At 45.9% G+C, this 22,111-nt stretch overlaps 1 protein-coding gene across 2 annotated transcripts in view; it reads right to left on the minus strand.

Annotated features, from left to right (window-relative positions):
* The window catches only part of ECPAS (Ecm29 proteasome adaptor and scaffold), a 318,939-nt gene that overhangs the window by 168,956 nt on the left and 127,872 nt on the right, over positions 1 to 22,111 (minus strand). For both annotated transcript variants that reach the window (XM_030193760.1, XM_030193758.1), the window contains exon 11: positions 17,536 to 17,614. In XM_030193760.1, the coding sequence (XP_030049620.1) occupies positions 17,536 to 17,614 (79 nt within the window). The remainder of the gene's footprint in view (positions 1 to 17,535; positions 17,615 to 22,111) is intronic.

The following is a 22,111-nucleotide window of genomic DNA, read 5'->3' on the forward strand; positions in this document are numbered from 1 at the left end:
TGGAACCCAAACTGAATAAAAAAGCGGTCACAACAGGTAGTACCAACTGTCGAGCACACAAAAACTACGTGAGGTCCAAAACCCTCAGAAAAACTTCCGCCATAACTCTTCATGGGACCACTAGAAGGAGAAAGCACAATACAATCAGAAGTAGTACAGCGGGCCTCTGGATTGATCTGTTGCGACTAATGGAAAGAAAATTATCAGGCAAGTCCTAATTTTACTTTCCATGGAGTCCCACAGGATCAATCCAGAAACTTCTGGGATGTACAAAAGCAATCCTCAAGTAGGGCGGGCCCGATGACACCCAGCCACCAACACGGAAGCCCCAAAGGCTGCATCAGACTGAGCCATCACATCCAGCCAGTAATGCCTTGTAAATGTGTGTACCGAGGCCCACGTAGCTGCTCGGCAAATGTCCACCACCAAAACCACCTGGTCTTCTGCCCAGGATGTCGCCCAAGCCCTGGTGGAATGGGCCTTAACCGCCAAAGGCGGAGCTTTACCGACCAACAGATATGCTGACACAATAGCTTCCCGCAACCACCGGGCAATTGTCGCCTTGGACACTGGGAGCCTCTTGCTAAAGCCCCCAAACAGCATAAACAGATGATCCAAGCAATGGAAGTCGTTCGTCACCTCCAGATACCGCATCAAGGCGTGTTGCACATCCAAACAGCGGACAGCATAGAAATCCTCCAGGTAATCCTCCCACCGAAAGGCCAGGAGAGAGATCGGCTGACTCACATGAAAACTAGAAATCACTTTGGGCAGAAAGGAACAGTTCGGATCTGAACTCCAGCCTCCGTGAATGAAAGAAACAGGTCCCTGCATAACAGCGCCTGCAAATCTGAAACACGCCGCGAGGAAGCCATCACCACCAAAAACACCCTAAGTCAAATCCTTCATGGAAAGCCAATCCAGAGGCTCAAAAGGTATCCTCTGAAATGCTCACAGCACTACATTAAGCTGCCACTATGGACAAAGAGGCAAACATAAATAATTAATGCCCCACAAGAAGCACACCACATCCGGGTGTACTGCCAGGGAGAACCCTCTAATCCGGTCATGAAAGCAGGCCAATGCCGCGACCTGCAACTTCAGAAAATTCAAAGCCAAACCTTTCTCTACGCCCTCCTGAAGGCAAGCAGATCTGCCACCAAAGATGTGGATGCCACCAGCGTTCCAGAAGCACACTAGACCTCAAAGGTCTTCCAAACCCTAGCATAAGCAGCCGAAGTAGACTTCTTCTGAACCTGCAGCAGTGTAGTACTCACTGCCTATGAGTGCCCCTTACAACTCAAGCATGCCCTCTCAACAGCCAGCCATAAGATCAAAGGGGGAGGGATCCTCCATGATGATGGGATACTGCCATAGGAGCCCCGGGGACAATCGACCAAGAGTTAAACCAGATCCACATACCATGGACAACAAGGCTAGTCTGGTGCTACCAACAGCACAAGACTGGGATGTTGAGCGACGTGACTCAGGAGTCGCCCAATCATAGGCCATGGATGAAACACATACAAGATGCCCTCCACTGGCCACGGCTGAAGAAGAGCATCCAGGTCCTCCTCCTCCAGGTCCCAGCATCTGCTGAAAAACTGGGTTAACTTGGCATTGCGCCGAGTCGCCATGAGGTCTATCTCCAGCCAACCCCGATCGTGATGATATGAAACACCTCCAGAGTTCCCAATTTCCCAGGTACAACACTTTGCGGTTGAGGTAAGTCCGCCTGTACATTAAGCTTGCCCGCAATATAGGCCACAGAGAGGATCTCCAGACTCATCTACGCCCATTGATAGAGGAGCAGCGGCTCCTTGGCCAAGGGGGTGCCCTTCGTGCTGCCCTGCATTTTGATATAAGCCACCGCCGTGGCGTCTGACAAGACTCGAACAGGCTTGTGCTGTATCAGCTCGCGAAAGGCCAGCAACGCCTTCCGCACCAGAGTTCCAAGCGATTGACAGACCAGGCTGCTTCCACTGGAGACCACAGGCCCTGCACTGTTCTCCCCAAGCAGTGGGCCCCCCAGGCTGGCATCTGTCGTCTCAACCACCAATTCAGGACTAATAGGGAGGTTCCCCTCTGCAGGTTGTGGCTCCGAAGCTGCCACCACCACATACTGAACTTGGCCCTCGGTGTCCAGGGAAGCCAGAAGCCATACTTGCCCTCCAGGGGTGACCACCAACTCAGCAGGAACTGCTGGAGCGGCCTTATATGTGCCCAGGCCCACAGCACCACGTTCAGTGTCACTGCCATGGAACCCAATACCTGTATAAAATCCCAGGCCCAAGGGGACAGAAGCAGCAACAGCCTGGACACCTGGGAGTGCAGCTTCATTTGTTGCCCCTGTGGCAGAAAGACCATCCCCTCCCAAGTGTTGAAAACCACTCCGAGTTACTCCAAGGACTGCGAGGGGGGTCATGCGGCTCTTAGCCAGACTGATGACCCACTCCAAGAAACATAGCAGCTCAACCACTCGAGCAGTAGTGCAGTCACTCTCCTCCAAGGAGGAGGCTAGGATAAGGATAAGGATGGACCCAGATGCCCTCCTTCTGGAGATAAACCGATACCATCACCTTGGAGAAGGTTCATGGCACCGCAAAGCAAAGGAGTGAGCAATGGGATGGCCAGATCGTAATGTGCAGAAACTCCCCCTGCTGAACTGCCATAATTACAGATCACACTGTCTCCTTGTGGAAATGACAAACACTGAGTGCCCAGTTGATCCTTTTGACATCCAACACTGGGTGCCAAAGCTCCATCCTTTTTCGGCACCATGAAATACATGGAGTAGTGCCCTTCAACCGGCCTCCACTGAAGCACCACTTGCATCACCTCCAGGCACATGAGTTCCTAAACAGTAGATCAGACCGCCTGCACCTTGTACGGGTTTTTGCACGGAGACTCCAAAAAGAAGTCCGTCAGCTCCCACTTCAACTTCAAGGGATAGCCTTCTCGCATCACGTCCAGGACCCACATTACTTAAGATCAGTTCCAGGCCATTATTTCTCAGCCCACTCCCCCAGAAACAGCAACAAATGACCTCCAATGGCATTCCCAAAGGAATGGACCGAGACCCCATCATTGTAAGGCCCGGGAGATGGGCACACCACAGGGGTTAGAAGAAGCTGAGGAATGTCTGTCCACTCAAAAGGGCTGCTGGCGCTGCTGAAAGCGCTGCCTCGAAACAGCACCCGATTTCCCAGGTCTATATCGCCTAGCCAACCTGAAACCAAGAACGGGAATGCGAAGCCCAGTCCTCCGGCAGCCTCTGGCCCTTAGAATCTCCCAAGACCTTAACAATTCTAGCCAGACCCTCACCAAACAGGAGACCTCCCCGGAAGGGAAGTCTCGCCAGGTGAGCATTTAACAATGTATCCACAGCCCAATGCCATAACCAGAGCAATCTACGTGCCATCACCACAAAGGACATGCCTTTCGCTAAGATCCTTGTCCACCACAGCTCCTTGGACCCAGCTCAAACAAGTCCGAGCCACAAAGGAGCCACAATCCGCAGCTTGCAAGCACAACGCCTCCAATCCTGAACATCCTTAAGGGCTGCTCCGCCCTCCACCAGCAGCGTGGTCGTCTTAGCCAACACCATAATGAAGGCATCCACCTGAGGCAGACATAGGGAATTCAAGTCCCCTGCTGGCAGTGGGAAAAGGCAGGACATCGCCCTCACCACTCGTAATCCTGCCTCGGGGGAGTCCCACTTCCACTGCACTGACACCAACACCTTCATCGCCGGATGTGGAAAGATTTGGGCAGCTTCTTATAACAACTGCCATCATTGGGTGTGCCTCCGCCTCGGACACCATAGGGTCTAGAGACAAAATTTTCAGCGTCTCTGCTCGTTGCCAGAGAATATAGTAAAAGCAGTTAGCTTAGCGGGGTTTAAAATAAGGTTTTGATGCCTTCCTAAAGGAAAAGTCCATAAACCATTATTAAAATGGACTTGGGGAAAATCCACTGCTTATTTCTAGGATAAGCCAGACTACTGTGACACTAATCTACTTCGATCTGAAACTAATTCAATACAAAATGGTAGATAGTTGCTTCTTGAATGAACAACTGATGTGTTTTAAAGGGAAAGTCTCATATTGTCACAGGGATCTCTTGTGTTATTTCACTCACCAAGCAGGTGAAACCTTTCATGTGACAGTTTTAATCATAGACAAAGACCCCCTTCCTTCCAAATGTGTACACCTACTAATCGTGTTACAGTTTATTTTTATATTTTTTACTGTCTTTCTTTATACTTATTTTTGATTACTTTTTACTATCTTTATACTTATTTTTGATTACTCTCGCACACATATTGCACAATCTTCACATCACTATGCTAACCATGGCAGGCTTAAAGTGGTCACTTGTCTGAATATTCCGGTGTGCTTTGAACTCACTAGACCTCGACAGGTGCCTGTTTCGCTTTCAAGGTTTGTCAAGGGATATTCAGTAGCACCGGATCTGTTGGAAAACGACAACGCCTGTCAACTGCTGCGTTAGCAATATCACCACACATAAATCATGACAAAGGCTCACATCAACAGGACCACATCCTCAGTTAGCCGCCACACCAGACAAATGGCGGCGGCAGCGTCTTATCAATGGTGGCTGCACCGGAAGTGACTCGCATCAACCGACGCCACTTGATGTCGGGTTTGCATTCACATAACGTTTGTGTGTGGTGATATAGATAACGCAGCGGTTGACAGGCGTTGTCTTTTTCCAACAGATCCGGTGCTATTGAACATCCCTTGACAAAGCTAGAAAACGAAACAGGCACCTGTCGAGGTCCAGTGATTTCAAAGCACACCGGAATATTCAGACAAGTGACCACTTTAAGCCTGCTATGGTTAGCACAGTGATGTGAAGATTGTGCAATGGTATAAAAAAAAGATAGTAAAAAGTAATACAAAATAAGTATAAAGAAAGATAGTAAAAAATATAAAATAAACTGTAACACGATTAGTAGGTGTACACAAGTTTGCAGTACACATTTGGAAGGAAAGGGGTCTTTGTCTATGATTAAAACAGTCACGTGAAGGGCTTCACCTGCTTGGTGAGTGAAATAACAGAAGAGATCCTTGTGACAATATGAGACTTTCCCCTTAAAGCACATCAGTTGTTCACTCAAGAAGCAACTATCTACCATTTTGTATTGAATTATTTCTAGGATAAGCAGCATAAAATGGATTGTAGTTTTTTGGGATCTTGCCAGGTACATGTGACCTGGATTGGTCACTGTTAGGAAGCTGGACTTGATGGACCTTCGGCCTGTCCCAGTATGGCAGTACTTATGTACTTCTGACTTGGCAATCAGGGAAGGACGTTCATCCTGCCTTAAAAAAAAAAAAAAAAAGCATGCCATGGTGGGGTCACACCCATCATGTAGCGGCAATTTCCCCTCCTCCAGGGGGGACTCCGGGGAGCGCAAAGTGACTAAGGCCAGGTCATCAGGGGTCCACATCCAAGTCCCCCTGGGTATCAAGCCATGTCCATTTGGACCCTGGCCCGTGGGTGGACCCCAAGGGAACTGGCTGAGGTCTTTTCAGAAGGAATGCTCTATTCACCAGCAAAATAAACTCCAGAGAGAAAGGGACCAGATCCGACTCCCCCGAAGGCCCGCCTGCGGTAATAGATCCGAAGTGCAGTTGTCCTCAGTCTCCTGGTCCAGCGCCAGAAACCGTGTCGCAGTTGGGCAGAAGATACATGGTGAGGCACTGAAAATGGAAGCTGTTGTGCCACCAAAAACTGCGGTATCTTCCGAACCCACTGACGGGTCTTCTGACACCACCTCTGACCGATGCCAGCTCCGGCGGCAGCCCAATGGTCCAAGACAAAGCAAGAAAAGTATCCCAATTACAAGCGCTGCACCCCACCACCACCACTGACACCGCTTTCCAAGCCCCACACCGGGAGTAGCGTTTGACCAACTCAGCCAGTATGGACATGGCAGGCAAGCAAGACCAGGAGACTGAGGACAACTATTTTTTTTTTAATTCACTCCACTACAGTTGGGAAGGAATCCACGCAGAAATAGGGGTACAATACTCAGAGACCAAGGACTCTCCAGGAGTCATACACACTCAACATGAGCAAGCCTCAAGGAGGGGAGGTCGGAAACACCGGCCCTTCTACCCACACTGTCATTTTCTCTCTCTCTCTCATATATGTATTTTTTTTATTATTGTTATTATTTTGAATAGGCAGGAGCTAAACAGCAGCAAAAAGGCAGGGAGCCATAGAAGGGGGAGAGGCAGGAGACCAGAAGGGACCCAGCGCCACCAGGTGTATCTTGAGCCAGCCGCAAACCTCAACACCTAGGGCTCAACTGGGCACCTCAGGCCAGGAATCAACACCAATCCAGAGACCACAGGGTCTCTCTGTCCACCTCTAGAGAGAATACTGAAGAAGAGGCTACTGCACAGGATACTATATGATAGAGTTCTGGCGTTCTCTCTATCTCCACCTGTTGGCAGACAGATATAACCACAAGTCTCGATTGATCTGTGGGACACTGGAAGTTATCATTTCCTTTGGAGGCCAGCAAGAATGCTCCATTTCTATGATTCGAAGGCAAACTGACTCAGCCAGAAAGTAACATAGGGTTATCCCCTTTCAAAAATACCTGTGTGCTAGGCAATATTAAGGAAGTAGCTGGCTAGCTCTAGGAAATTTTCAGATGCAGTTAACATCTTTCTGCCAAGCCAGTGAATACATTTGTTGGTATACTAATTCAACAGACTCACCAAGACACCAAAATGTTCATACCGGAAAGCATTTTGTATTTAGTTCATGCTTTTTCAGCTGTAGTGCAAAGCAAGTTATAATCAGGTATAGTAGGTATTTTCCTATCCCCAAGTGAGCAGGCTTACAATCTAAAGGAGTCTTTTAAAAAGCCATGCTAGCATTTTTAGCGCATGTTAAACATCAGCATGCGCTAAATGCCGAGATGACCATAGGAATATAATGGGCATCTCAGCATTTAGCACAAGCTAAAGACGTTAGTGCAGCTTTGTAAAAGGCCCCCTAAATTTGTACCCGAGGCAATGGAGGGTTAAATGGCTTGTGCACAATCACAAGGAGCCACAGTGGGATTTCAACTGAGCTTTCCTGGTCCTCAGCTTGCTCTTCTAACCATTAAGCTATTCATCCATTCTAATGCTTCCCCAACTGATGCTCCCAAGACACCTGGGTATGGCAAACCCTACTATTCTAAATGCTATGCTACTCTGGCAATGCTTGGGAACCAGAAGCACGACGAGTTTCACTGTGAAAAGCCAGAGACAGTTTTTCCACCTGACATGCTTTTAGGAGATCAGAGAATTAAACCATAACCTCAAAATTCGAACTATAAGCTTCCCTCCTTTCAGATGGTTATCAGACTACCTGCTCTTTCACACTATATTCTCTCAAATTTATTTTTTAGACTTTACTATTTTTTAGACTTTATTCCTGAAAGTTTCAATCATACATATCCAAAGAATATCTCGAAACTGAAATAGCAAAGCCCTTTCTACAAACAGCGAGGATACTTACCTGTAGCAGGTATTCTCTGAGGACAGCAGGCCTTATATTCTCACAAGTGGGTAACGCGGTGCCCGGTATGGGCTTTACAAGCAGCTTTAAAAGCTTTGTGGAGCGCCAGACATGCTCCACCACGCATGTGCAGGTGCCTCCTGCCTGCCGCAAGGACACAGTTACCCCAGTTAAATACTACAGAAAAAAAAAATAAAACATAGGAGACAACTCATAGGGGAGGTGGGAGAGTTTGTGAGAATATAAGGCCTGCTTTCCTCAGAGAATACCTGCTACAGGTAAGTATTTTCACTTTCTCTGAGGACAAGTAGGCTGTTAATTTGCACAAGTGGGGTATCCCTAGCATCCAGGCTCACCGAAAACAACAAACATTGGTCAATTGGGCCTCGCAATGGCGAGGACATAACACAAGATTAACCTGAAACTATATATAACTGAGTGAGAGTGCAGCCTGGAACAGAATAAAATGGGCCAAGGGGGGTGGAATTCGATTCTAGACCCCAAACAGATTCTCCAACACTGTCTACCCAAACCAACTATCATGTCAGGTATCTTGCTCAAGGCAGTAATGAGATGTGAATGTGTGGACTGAAGACCATGTCGCAGTCTTACAAATTTCTTCAATAGAAGCTAACCACATGCGGGCTACTGATGCAGTCATGGTTCCGACAATGTGAGCCTTGATATTACCCTCCAACGTCAGCCCAGCCTGGGCATAAGTGAAAGAAATGCAATCTGCCAGCCAATTAGAGATTGTGTGTTTTCAACCTGTTGGGATCAAAAGAAATAAAAAGTAGGGCAGACTGTGGGGCCTTGTCCGCTCCACGTAGTAGGACCATGCTCGCTTGCAGTCAAAGGTGTGCAAGGTGCTCTCGACAGGATGGGAATGAGGTAAGAGAAAGAATGTTGGCAAGACAATCAACTGGTTCAGATGGAACTCCAACACAACCTTTGGTTGGAATAGGGTGAGTCCGGAGGACTACTTTGTTATGATGACACTCACATCCACTACTAGAGCTTGGAGCTCACTGACCCTACAAGCTGAAGTAACAGCCACCAAGAAAATGACCTTCCAGGTCAAGTACTTCAGATGGAAAGAATTCAGTGGCTCAAAAGGAGCTTTCATCAGCTGGGTAAGAACGACATTGAAGTTCCATGACACAAGCGAGAGGTTTGACAGGGGGCTTTGACAAAGACAAACCCCTCATGAAGCGAACAACTAGAGCCTGTCCAGAGATGGGCTTAACCCTTTAGTGTCCAATGTTCCCATCAATCTGTTCCCATATGGCATATTACGGGAACATTGAACACTAAAGACTTTTAACCTCTATACGTTGATAAGCACTAATTGCACTAAGGTGAACCCTTACAGAGTTGGTCTTAAGACCAGACTTGGAAACGTGCAGAAGATAGTCAAGCAAGGACTGTGTAGGCAGGGCCAGTCTTAGGCAGAGGCGACCGAGGCGGCTGCATAGGGCCTCGCGCTTAAGGGGGCCCCGCGCGGCGTGCCTCAAGTCTGCCTCTGCCTTTCTCTGCCTCCTCCCCTCCCGCGCGAGTCTTGTACCTTCCCCCGCTCACGCCCATCCGCGTCGTTGCTCATTTTTAAAGCCCGAGGCATTCTCCCTCCGAGTCCAACACGCCGGTGATTCACACAGCCTGCCTTCTGTCAGCGTCGGGGCGGGGCCTCTCCCTCAGACGTGTTCCACCTCTGCGCAAGACAGGAAGTTGCATTGAGGAGGCGGGACGCGTCTGAGGAGAGGCTCCGACACTGGCAGAAGGCAGGCTGTGTGAGTTGCCGGTGTCGGAAGGAGAACTCCTCAGGACTTTAAAAACGACGACCACGCGGATGGGCGAGAGCGGGTCCTCAGGGAGATCTCCAGGTTGCATCCGAGAGGCTGTGGCTGCTTTTGACATTACAAGTCTATAAGCAAAGTGAGTAAAAAAGCATCCGAAATGTCAGCTCTATGTGCAGGCATTTTTGTCAAGCAAATAGTTGCGCGTATTCAGGATTCTATGCGGAGACAATAAGCATTGTTGCGCGGTACTTTATACACCTGTGTTCTGAAAGACTAGTTCGATTCAAGACGGTCAGGACAATGAATACTTTCCAAATCCCTTTGGTGCAGATACGTGAGAAAAGCAATGAGTTATGCAAGTTGTTTTTCCCATCTGCAGTTGTAACAAGAGGACGTCTTTTTTTTCTCACATTTTTCAAGGTATCTAGGCTTAGGTTCCTGCCTGAGGGGGAATAGTGAATTCAGTAACTGCCTTCAGATGACCAAAATAGCCATTTTTGATTCACATTCCATACTTTATGACCGAGTATTCAAACAATAGCTATAGTTCCAAACTCGAAGCAAAGAAGTACAACCAATTTAGATACTTCCGTAGAAGCTGTATATGCTTCAATTAAAAGGATACCTTGCAGAAATCAAAGTTTTCTCGATATCTCTGTGAAAGCAGCAGCATAGTGTTTTGCAGTTGAGCGATTGTGGTTAGTATATGCTTTGAGCAACCACTTTATTCTTTGTCATATGATGCATATCTAATATCTAAATTTAATTAAAAGTCTATCTCAAATATAGCTGATTTATGGAAACATTTGGTACTGTAAATGTGTTGTGGGTTTTTTTTTAATGGGAACCTATGCACTTACATCTTTTTTGGCTACTTGGGGCTGGGGATCTCTGTGTTGCCTCTCTGGTTTGATGGGTTACAGAGTAATAGGGGAATTTGAAAGTACTGAATCTTTTCTTAATATGTTTCCTTTATTCTCCTTTGTTATGAGAATTGGAACTACTAATTGTACTTGAACTGAATAATTTCTGTGGAGGGGTGGGGTCATGATAGCATTGTGCTCATTATTTCAAACAGTTTTTCTGTACAAGTTTAGCTTCATTTGTGTTTACTTGAAATTTCATAAATAATTTTCTAAAAATTGAATAACTTATCAATGGAGTAGAGCTAGGGTGAGGGCGGGACTAGGGGCAGGACTAAGATGGGGCCCCACCAACTTGGTCTGCATAGGGCCCAGTACATGCCAAGACCGGCCCTGTGTGTAGGACAACAAACAGGATCTAGGGCCTTGCCCTCACACCAGACGGCAAACCTCCTCCGTTTGAAAAAATAATACCTCTTAGTGGAATCCTTCCTGGAAGCCAGCAAGGCCCAGTAGACACCCTCTGACAGACCAAGAGAAGCAAATTCTAGGCTCTCAACATCCAGGCCATGAGGGCCAGAGACTGAAAGTTGGAATATAGAAGAGATCCCTCATTCTGTGTGATGAAGGTCATAAAACACTCCAATCTCCACGGTTCTTCGTAGGATAACTCCAGAAGAAGAGAACCAGATTTGCACAGGCCAGAAAGGCGGAATTAAGATCACAGTCCCGTGGTTTTGCTTGAGTTTCTGCAAAATCTTCCCCACAAGAGGAATTGGAGGATACGCATATAGCAGACCTGTCCCCCAATGCAGGAGAAAGGCATCTGACGCTAGTCCGTCGTAGGTCTGAAACCTGGAGCAGAACTGAGGGACTTTGTGATTCAGCTGAGTAGCAAAGAGTTCTGAAGGGGGTGCCCCACGCTTGGAAGATCTTGCAGGCAACGCCCATATTGAGAGACCACTTGTGTGGTTCCATAACCCTGCTCAGTCTGTCGGACAGACTGTTTTTTTTGCGGGCCAGATAAGTGGAACGAAAGAACATGTCATGTTGGCGAGCCCAGTGCCACATCCGGACAGCCTTCTGCCACAAAGGGTTTGATCCGGTGCCCCTCTGCTTGTTGGTGTAATACACTGCAACCTGGTTGTCTGTTTGAATGAGCATAATTTGGTTGGACAGCCGCTCTCTGAAAGCCTTTAGAGCATTCAAGATCAACCGGAGCTCTAGATTGATCTGGACCAGTTTCCTGGCAGCCCATGCTGCCTGAGTTTGCAGCCCATCTATATGAGCTCCCCAAACCAGGAGCGATGCATCCGTCATCAGCACTTTTTGGGGCTGAGGAATTTGGAATGGAAGTCCCAGGGTCAAATTGGATCAAACTGTCCACCAGAGCAGACAGTGAACAAGGCCTGGAGACACTAGGATGACATCTTCCAGTTCTCCCGTAGCCTGGTACCACTGGGATGCTAGGGTCCACTGGGCCGATCCCATGTGAAAGCATATCATGGTTTTCACATAAACTGTGGAGGCCATGTGGCCTAAGCCTCAACATCTGCCAAGCCACGGTCTGCTGCGAGGTTCGAATCTGAGATAGCAGAATGACTAGAGTGTCTGGTCCTGGGAGGAAAGCTCGAACCTTCTGCGTATCGAGCACAGCTCCAATGAATTCCAATTGTTGTGCAGGGTGAAGATGGGGCTTGGGGTAGTTTATAACAAACCCTAGGAGTTCCAGCATCTGAATAGTCCTCCACATGGACTCCTGAGCACCGTCCTCCAATTTGCTCTTCGCCAGCCAATCATCGAGGTAAGAGAACACATAGATGCTGCGACTATCGCTAGACATTTGGTAAAGACCCTGGGAGCTGACACACGGCAAAAAGGCAACACGCGGCACCGGTAGTAATGCCAAAAATCGAAGATACTTCTGGTCAGCTTGAAGTATCGGGATGTAGTATATGCATCCTTCAAATCCAGAGAGCAAAGTCAATCGCTTTCCTAAATCATGGGACGATGCACACTGTTGCAGAATGGCATCCAGCAGCTCAGGAAGAAAGACCCGGATACGCTCATTGAGGGCTGACAGCAGGAAAGGTTGAGGCGCTGGCTCCGAGACAAGCTACAGAACTGATGGGGCCAAGACGGGAGCCTGGTCCTGGCTGCTTGGAGATAGGCACAATCTACACCTCCTGAATAGAGGAGGAGCGATCCTCCTGGTGCCAACGCTTCTCAAGTGCTGAATCCCTCGATGCCCGGAGCTCCCGGCACCATGTATCAAGGATGACCAAAGCCGATACTTAATGGCCTTTGCCCGAAGCTTGATGTTGAGACTCCTTGATGCCAACGAGGACGACATTGAATACTCACGTTCTCCTCAGGGTTGGGTCTGATGCTGGCTGGTCCCAGGGGCCCTGTCCAGCAGTGGGCATCGAGACAGGAGGAGATCCACTCAACACACCACTACTTCCAGTGTCAATGGGTCTCGAAGCAGCAATATATACACTGATGATCCCGATGCAGCCTTCAACATCAATGCCGATGCCGCTGACCTCGATATCAATGTCGAGGACTTGGATCTGGCTCCATTTCTTCATCCAAAGACTAAGGACACAGTTGGCAGGCTATGGTTGGGCCCTAAGGACTGAAGATACCAAGAATGGGTGTCTTTCCCAGAGATCGTCCAACTGCACCAGAAACAGTGCTTAAAGACACTTGGAACTTTAGTGGACATGGAAGGAAAAACTTCTAAAGCGAAATTAAAAGAAGCGATGGTGTCTGAGGGGAACAAAATAAATAAATAAAAGAGGCAAGGCACCACAGAAAAATTCACAGCAATGACCCGACCGGAGAGTAGGCCTAAAAGTGGCCCAAGGCACGGAAAATAAAGAAAACGTCAAAATCGGCAAAAAATGACTAAAAATTTACGGGAAGAAAAGGGGAGAAAAGCCTGAAAAGGCACAGTGAACAATCACAGAAAAAGAAGCTGAAAAGGCACCAAAAAGCTCTCCTGAACCGGAAGTGAAGAGAAACAATAGATGCAGTCCTCTCTTCACCACGGTAGAAAAACAACTGCAGTAACCGCGCCCTAGCGGCAGACAGGAAGGCACCCTCGCATGCACTGTGGAGCGTGTCTCATGCACAACAAAGCTTTTAGCTTGCTATAAAGCCCAGACTGGGCAATGTGGCGCCACTTTACCCACATTGTGAGAATGAATGGCCTGCTTGCCCTCGGAGAAATACCTTTTACTATGACAAAGGAAAAAAATGGGAGAGAAATATAAAAGAAAAAACAGAAAGCCACAAAAAGAGCAAATCTATTCAATTAATAATTGAATATTACAAGGCAAAAATCCCAAGGAAACAAAAACAGCAGACACTGAAGAGACATACACTATACAGCAGTAGAAATAAAAGAAACTGGGAGAAGGCTGTCAGTTGCTCAAAAGCGCATGGTTCAGAATAAGGTATATTTTAAAGATATCATCAAAACACGGAGGGCATCCCGATAGCAAGGTTGCAATAGAGAGCATAGTAGGCCAGGAATCTTTAAATAAAAAGCAGATTCTCAAGATTGCACATTATCACTGTCAAATGCTGAGCAAGATGTAAACAGGAAAAACAAACAGTCTGAAATGTCTATATGCGAATGCCAGAAGTCTAAGAAATAAAAGGGAGAGTTAGAATATATTGTACTAAATGGAAAAACAGATATAACAGGCATTTCTGAGACCGGGTGGAAGGAGAATAACCAGTGGGACACTGTTATATCAGCATACAAATTATACTGCAGTAATAGGGTTGATCGAATTGGTGGAGGGGTAGCATTGTACATTAAGGAAGGTCTTGAATCGAATAGATTATAAATTCTACAGGACACGAAACACATCTTGGAATCCCTATGGATTGAAATTCCATGTGTATAGGGGAAAAGGATAGTGATAGGAGTGTACTACCATCCGCTTGACCAGAATGAAGAGACAGATGTAGAAATGTTATCAGAAATTAGAGAGGCTAACAAACTGGGGAACACGATAATAATGGGTGATTTCAATTACCCCGATATTGACTGGATAAATGTAACATCAGTGAATGCTAGAGAGGTGAAATTCCTTGATGGAATCAAGGACTGCTTTATGGAGCAGCTGGTTCATGAGCCAACAAGAGGAAGAACAATTCTAGACCTAGTCCTTAATGGAGCGAATGATCTGGTGCAGGAGGTAATGGTGCTGGGGCCTCTTGGTAACAGTGATCATAACATTTAAAAAGGAGATTTATGAGAAAAGGAGAACGGTGGGGGGGGGGGGGGGGGGGTTGGCTTAGAGGAGCAGCTGCAAAGGTCAAAAATTTACAACAGGCGTGGATGCTGTTCAAAAATACAATCCTGGAAGCCCAGGCCAAATATATTCTGTCTATTAAAAAAGGAGAAAGGAAGACCAAATGACAGCCAGCATGGTTAAAAAGTGAGGTGACGGAATCTATTAGAGCTAAAAGAAAATCCTTCAGAACATGGAAGAAGGATCCAGCTGAAAATAATAGGAAACTACATAAAGAATGGCAAATCAAATGCAAAGCGCTGATAAGGAAGGCAAACAGAGACTGAAAAGAAGATTATGTTGGAGGCAAAAACGCATAGTAAAAACTTTAAGTATATTAAAAGAAAGAAGCTGGCAAAAGAATCAGTGGGACCGCTAGATGACGTAAGGGCAAAAAGGAGCACTCAGGGAAGACAAGGCCATAGTGGAGAGATTAAATAAATTCTTTGCCTTGGTCTTCACAGAGGAAGAATTGGGAGAGATATCGGTCCGGGAAATGGTATCCAATGCTGATGAGTCAGAGAAACTGAATCAAATCTCTGTAAACCTGGAAGATGTAATGGCGCAATTTGATAAACTGAAATCACCAGGACCCAATGGTATACATCCCAGAGTATTGATAAAAAATGAAGTTGCGGAACTATTGTTAGTAATATGTAATTTATCTTTAAAATCAAGTATGGTACCGGAAGATTGGAGGGTGGCCAATGTAACGCCAATTTTTAAAAGGGGTTCCAGAGGTGATTCGGGAAATTACAAACCGGTGAGCTTGTTGTCGGTGCCGGGCAAAATGGTAGAGACTATTATAAAGAACAAAATTACAAAGCATATTCAAAAGCATGGATTAATGAGACCAAGCCAACATGGATTTAGTGAAGGGAAATGTTGCCTCACCAATCTACTACATTTCTTTGAAGGGGTGAACAAACATGTGGATGAAAGTGAGCTGGTTGATATTGTGTATCTGGATTTTCAAAAGGCATTTGGCGAAGTACCTCATAAAAGACACCTGAGGAGATTAGAGAAGTACTGTTCTATTGTAGATTAAAAGCTGGTTAAAGAATAGAAAACAGATGGGTCAGTATTCTCAATGGAGAAGGGAAGATAGTGGGGTTCCCCAGGGGTCTGTGTTGGGACCGCTGCTTTTTAACATATTTATAAATTATCTAGATATGGGAATAAGTAGTGAGGTAATTAAATTTGCAGACAACACAAAGTTATTCAAAGTTGTTAGATCGCAAAAAGATTGTGAAAATTTGAAAGATGACCTTATGAGACTGGGAGACTGGGCATCCAGATGGCAGATGATGTTTAATGGGAGCAAATGCAAAGTGATGCATGTGGGAAAGAGAAACCCAAACTATAGCTATGTGATGCAAGGTTCCCCGATAGGAGACACTGACCAGGAAAACGATCTACGAGTCGTCGTTGACGATACTTTGAAACCCTCTGCTCAGTGCACTGGAGCAACAAAGAAAGCAAATAGAATGTTAGGTATTATTTGGAAAGGAATTGAAAATAAAAACGAGGATGTTATAATGCCTTTGTATCACTCCATGGTACGACCACACCTTGAATACTGTGTGCAACTCTGGTCACCTCATCTCAAAACAGATATATAGGCATATTTTCAAAGCACTTAGCCTTCCAAAGTTCCATAGGTTTCTATGGAACTTTGGAAGGCTAAGTGCTTTGAAAATATGCCTCATAGTGGAATTAGAAAAGGTACCGAGAAGGGTGACGAAAATGATAAAGGGGATGGGACAAATTCCCTTTGAGGAAAGGCTGAAACGGCTTGGGCTCTTCAGCTTGGAGAAAAGATAGCTGAGGGGAGATATGATAGAGGTCTATAAAATGAGTGGAGTGGAATGAGTAGATGTGAATCACTTGTTTACTGTTTCCAAAAACACTAGGGCTAGGGGGCACGCAATGAAGCTACAAAGTAGTAAATTTAAAACAATCCAGAGAAAATATTTCTTCACTCAACGTGTAATTAAGCTCTAGAATTTGTTGGCAGAGAATGTGGTAAAAGCAGTTAGCTTAGCGGGGTTTCAAAAAGATTTGGATAGCTTCCTAAAAGAAAAGTCCATAAGCCATTATTAAAATGGACTTGGGAAAGTCCACGGCTTATTTCTGGGATAAGCAGCATAAAATGTATTGTACTGTTTTGGGATCTTGCCAGGTACTTATGACCTGGATTGGCCACTGTTGGAAACAGGATACTGGGCCTGATGGACCTTCAGTCTGTCCCAGTATGGTAACACTTATGTACTTAAGCTACACAGTCTTCTCTCTGAAAGAGAATGAACTGATTAAGATTAAAGATACAAAACATTTTGAAAACTTACTAAGGAAATTCTCTATTTAACCTATATTATAATCCATCTGATCACCTTCTGGCTCTCCGAACAAGGAAAGAAACATGATAAATTAGGGCTTTTCATTCAGAAATTTGTTATTTCTCATATCCAGCTTCTCCCACTATCTCTTTCTCACCCTCAGACAAGGGAAAAGATTGATGCTAAGCAAAATTCTATGCGCTTTAGCACTAAATCTCGTGCCTAACTTTGTGCACCAGACTAACATCTGCTGAAACCAGGTGTAAATATGCTGGTGCACAAGTTAGGCATGCTCAGGCAGTAATTATGTGTGTAACTGTTTTAAATGCCCTCGACATGCCCCTTTTTCAGATACGCACCATGGGATTTAGGCACTGTGCCTTATAGAATAGCAGACAGTCGGATGTGCGCACAAATCCTGATTGTCATTAACTGCAATAATTGGTTGTTAGCACCCAATTATTGCTAGTTAAGGGCTCATACATGCACCCAAATTTAGGCATGCAAATTAGTATGCCATATACAGAATCTGGGGTTATATGATTTATGAAACGTCCATCTTAATGGTCTCCACTAATCTCCCAACCCAGATGCACAAGTTGCTGCTATTGTCAATAATTCCTTCCTTAAAATATCTGCCTAAGTCATAGTATACCAAATACAAATGATATGAACTCACCTCTTTGTATTCATTGATCAGCTTTGTAAGTCCATTTAAAAGCATGGGGCCCAATGGTTTTATCTTGCTATCTGGACAACTGATACAGAAAAGGGGTTAAACTTGCAGTACCATGGAAAAACTGTAATCTCATTGTTTATGAGTTGTATTTTATTCTTGCAAAGATATGTCACTTAAGCAAGCATACTCAGCATTTTTCTGGGATAGAGAGAGGGAGATGTGAACAAACATCAAAAATACAAAAGTGAAAAGGTGAGAGAGAATAAGGGTAGAGAAGCAGCAATAAAGTCAAAAGTTGTGTTTATCTACATTCAGTTTTGGGCAGTGACAATTCAACAGAAAAAGGCAAAAAAGAAAAATGAGAAAAAGATTTGGATGTCACTGGGGTAGCTGTGATCCTGGAAGATGAAGTACAGAAAAAGAACCAAAGAGGATCAAACAATCCAATTGGCTCAGGGTGAGAAGAGGAAAGTTCCTGACACCAGAAAACCTGAAACAAGCACCACAAGTAGAGAGAAAATAAGAACCATTAAAATGCACTAAAGTTTTGGACTTGCTATAATGCAGGATTTTAATGTGCGACAAGCCCAAAACTAACACTGCATCATTTTTTATTGCAGGTCATGAGTTAGCATTCAAAGTAAAGTGCAGTACTGCTCCCAGTTAACGCAGGAGCACTTACTGCCTTTGAATTAGGAGGCAGTAAGTGGTCCTGCATTAACTGTGTGTTAGCCAATTATTGAGCGCTAAGTTAACTCACTAGCTGGCTAACACTTTCATGCCCACTCTCTGCTCATCCACACTGATAGAAAAATTCAGCAATGCCTGGTTTAAAGCGTGATAACGGGCAACTACCATAAAATCCCTTAACAAAGTCATGCAGCAGCCTGTTTCAGCATGTTAACTGTGCATTAAGTGCATAATGCCCTTTAATAGAAGGGGCCCTAAGAAAGGGTATTCATCAAGACACCAACAGAGGCTAGAATGAACAGAAACAGTGAATAATCCACAATTTCAAAAGCTGAACAGAGATCTGAAGTTTCCAGTTTAATTAATGCTTGATACATTGCTCGTTGGCAGATGCATTACCTGTGACAAGTATTCTCCGAGGACAGAAGGCTTCATATTCTCACAAGTGTGTGACACCGATCCACACCGCATGGTCCTTTATTTGCCATAGTAAAAAAGAGAGCTTTGTGAAGCGCAAGCGCCTTCCTGCCTGTCACGCGAACATGGTCTCCTCAGTTTAATACTAAAGCAAAAAATAAATTAAAAATAACAAAGGAAACAACTCCAAGGGGAGGTGGGAAGGATGGTGATAATATAAAGCCTGCTGTCTTCGGAGAATACCTGCTACAGGTAAGTATCTTTGCTTTCTCTGAGGACAAGCAGGCTTCTATCTTCTCACAAGTGGGGAATCCCTAGCATCCAGGCTCATCAGAAACAACAAATTGGTCAATTGGGCCTCGCAACGGTGAGGACAAAACACAAGATTAACCTGAAACTATATATAATCTGAATGAGAGTGCAGCCTATAACAGAATAAAACAGACCTAGGAAGGTGGAGTTGGATTTTAGACCTCAGATTCTGCAATACTGACTGCCCAAATCAACTGTTTCATACAGCACTGCGTACGTCTAGTAGCACTTTAGAAATGATAAGTAGTAGTACCTGTTGTGTCGGGCATCCTGCTCAAGGCAGTAGCGAGATGTGAATGTGTGGACGGATGACCACATTGCAGCCTTGCAAATTTCTTCAATGGAGGCTGAACTCAAGTGAACTACCAATGCGGCCATGGCTCTGACATTATGAGCCATGACATGATCCTCCAAGGTCAGCCCAGTCAGTGAAGGAAATGCAATCTGCTAGTCAAATTGTAATGGTGTGTTTCCCGATCAACCCCCATCCTGTTGGGATCAAAAGAAACAAAAAGCTGGGTGGACTGTCTGTTTGGCCTTGTCCACTCCATGTAGTAGGCCAATGCTCTCATGCAATCCAAGGTGTGCAAGCTGCTTTCAACAGGATGGGCATGAGGTCGGGGAAAGAATGTTGGCAAGACAATCGAGTGGTTCAGATGGAGCTCCAACACCACTTTCAGCAGAAACTTAGGGTGCGTGCAGAGGACTACTCTGTTGTCATGAAACTTAGTATAAGGTGTATCCACCACTAAGGCCTGAAGCTCACTGACCCTACGAGCTGAAGTAACAGCCAACAAGAAAATGACCTTCCAGATCAAGTACTTCAGATGGCAAGAATTCAGTGGCTCAAAAGGAGCTTTCATCACCTGGGTGAGAGCAACATTGAGATCCCATGGCACTGGTGGAGGTTTGACAGGAGGCTTTGACAAAAGCAAACCTCTCTTGAAGCGAACAACTAAGGGCTGTCCAGAGATGGGCTTACCTTCTACACGTTGATAGTAAGCACTAATTGCACTAAGGTGAACCCTTACAGAGTTGGTCTTGAGATAGATGTAGAAGGTATTCAAGCAGGGTTTATGTAAGGAAAGTAAGGGGATCTAAGGTCTTGCTCTCACACCAGACGGCAAAACTCCTCCATTTAAAAGAACACCTCTTAGTGGAATCTTTCCTGGAAGCCTGCAAGATACGGGAGACACCCTCCAAGAGTCCTAAGGAAGCAAATTCTAGGCTCTCAACATCCAAGCTGTGAAAGCCAGAGACTGGAGGCTGGGATATAGAAGCGACTCCTCGTTCTGAGTAATGAGGGTCGGAAAACACTCCAATCGCCACGGTTCTTTGGAGGATAACTCCAGAAGAAGAGGGAACCATGTTTGTCATGGCCAGTAAGGCGCAACCATAATCATGGTTCCGCGGTCTTGCTCGAGTTTCAACAATTTTTTCCAACTAGAGGCACTGGAGAATATGCATACAGAAGACCTGTCACCCAACTTAGGAGGAAGGCTTCCGACACTAGTCTGTCATGGGCCTAAATCAGAGACGCGAACAAAATGGGCAATGTGATAATAATGGGTGACTTCAATTATCCAAATATAGACTGGGTAAATGTAACATCGGGACACGCTACAGAGATACAATTCCTTGATGAAATCAAGGACAGCTTTATGGAGAACTGGTGCAGGAGCAGACGAAAGAAGGAAGGTTCCACGTTAGGAGTTACGGACCAAGAAAAGGATCTGGGTGTCATCGTCGATAACACACTGAAACCTTCTGCTCAGTGTGCTGCTGCGGCTAGGAAAGCGAATAGAATGTTGGGTATTATTAGGAAAGGTATGGAAAACAGGTGTGAGGATGTTATAATGCCGTTGTATCGCTCCATGGTGCGACCGTACCTTGAGTATTGTGTTCAATTCTGGTCGCCGCATCTCAAGAAAGATATAGTACAATTGGAAAAGGTGCAGCGAAGGGCAACTAAAATGATAGCGGGGATGGGACGACTTCCCTATGAAGAAAGACATCCCCTGCCTTTGAAAGAGATCCAATCAGCCTAGAGGAGGGGGAGAAGAGTCAGCGCCCTTGGAATCATATGTCTGCTTCCCACCCCTAGAGGGGGTAAAGAAGTTCCACCACCCCCAAACTCCAAGAAGATTGTGACTGCTGAGGAGGCTGAACCAGAAACCATGGCGCTAAAGACTATAGGAGTGTCATGTAATGCCTTAGCGCTAACCCTAGCATCCACCTGGGGCTACCCCTGTGGCCACCTGGAGCGTCTAACCCAGCACTGCTCAGGCCCGCCTGCACCTGCGCACATGCATCTACACTGGTATACCCTCCACCCACCTGCTGGGTCCCGCTTGCCTCTGGGCAAGTCTTCCCACCCACAAGTTATTTCCCCGGAGGCTTCTAGGGACACTGGGGCCACAATCCTAGGGGTCCCGCATTTCCCAGAAAACAACCACAGACTAAGAACACAAACTGCCATGATTGTTAGTTAGTTCAGGACAACAGATCTAATAAACTAATAGGTTTATTATCATAAAAAAGTAGAACAGTGAATGGTAAAAGTGGTAAACAAACTTCCCTTCACCCACGATCTCTTCATCTCTCATTCCCTTCACCTGCTTGCCCTAACTGAAACCTGGCTCTCCCCTGACGACTCTGCCTCAGTTGCGGCTCTATGCCATGGAGGCTATCTCTTCTCCCATACTCCCCGCCTAGTTGGCCGTGGAGGAGGCGTCTGGTTACTACTCTCGCCCTCCTGTAGCTTCCAACCCCTCCTCCTACCACAGTCTCACTGCTTCTCATCCTTTGAAGTCCACTCCATCCGTCTATTCTACCCGTTGCCACTCAGAGTGGCAGTCATTTACCGCCCCCCTGATAAATCCCTCCCTTCCTTCCTCACCGACTTCGATGCCTGGCTTTCTGTTTTTCTTGAACCCTCATCTCCATCCCTCATTCTCGGAGACTTCAACATACACGTTGATGACCTGTCCAACTCTCACGCTTCTCAGTTCCTCACTCTAACATCCTCCTTCAACCTCCAGCTATGTTCCACCACCCCTACTCACCGTGATGGCCATTGCCTTGACCTCGTCCTCTCCTCTTCCGGCTCACCCTCCAATTTCCACAACTCAGCTCTTCCTGTCTCTGATCATCACCT

The sequence above is a fragment of the Microcaecilia unicolor genome, chromosome 2, assembly GCF_901765095.1.
Source record: "Microcaecilia unicolor chromosome 2, aMicUni1.1, whole genome shotgun sequence".
Lineage (NCBI taxonomy): Eukaryota > Metazoa > Chordata > Amphibia > Gymnophiona > Siphonopidae > Microcaecilia > Microcaecilia unicolor.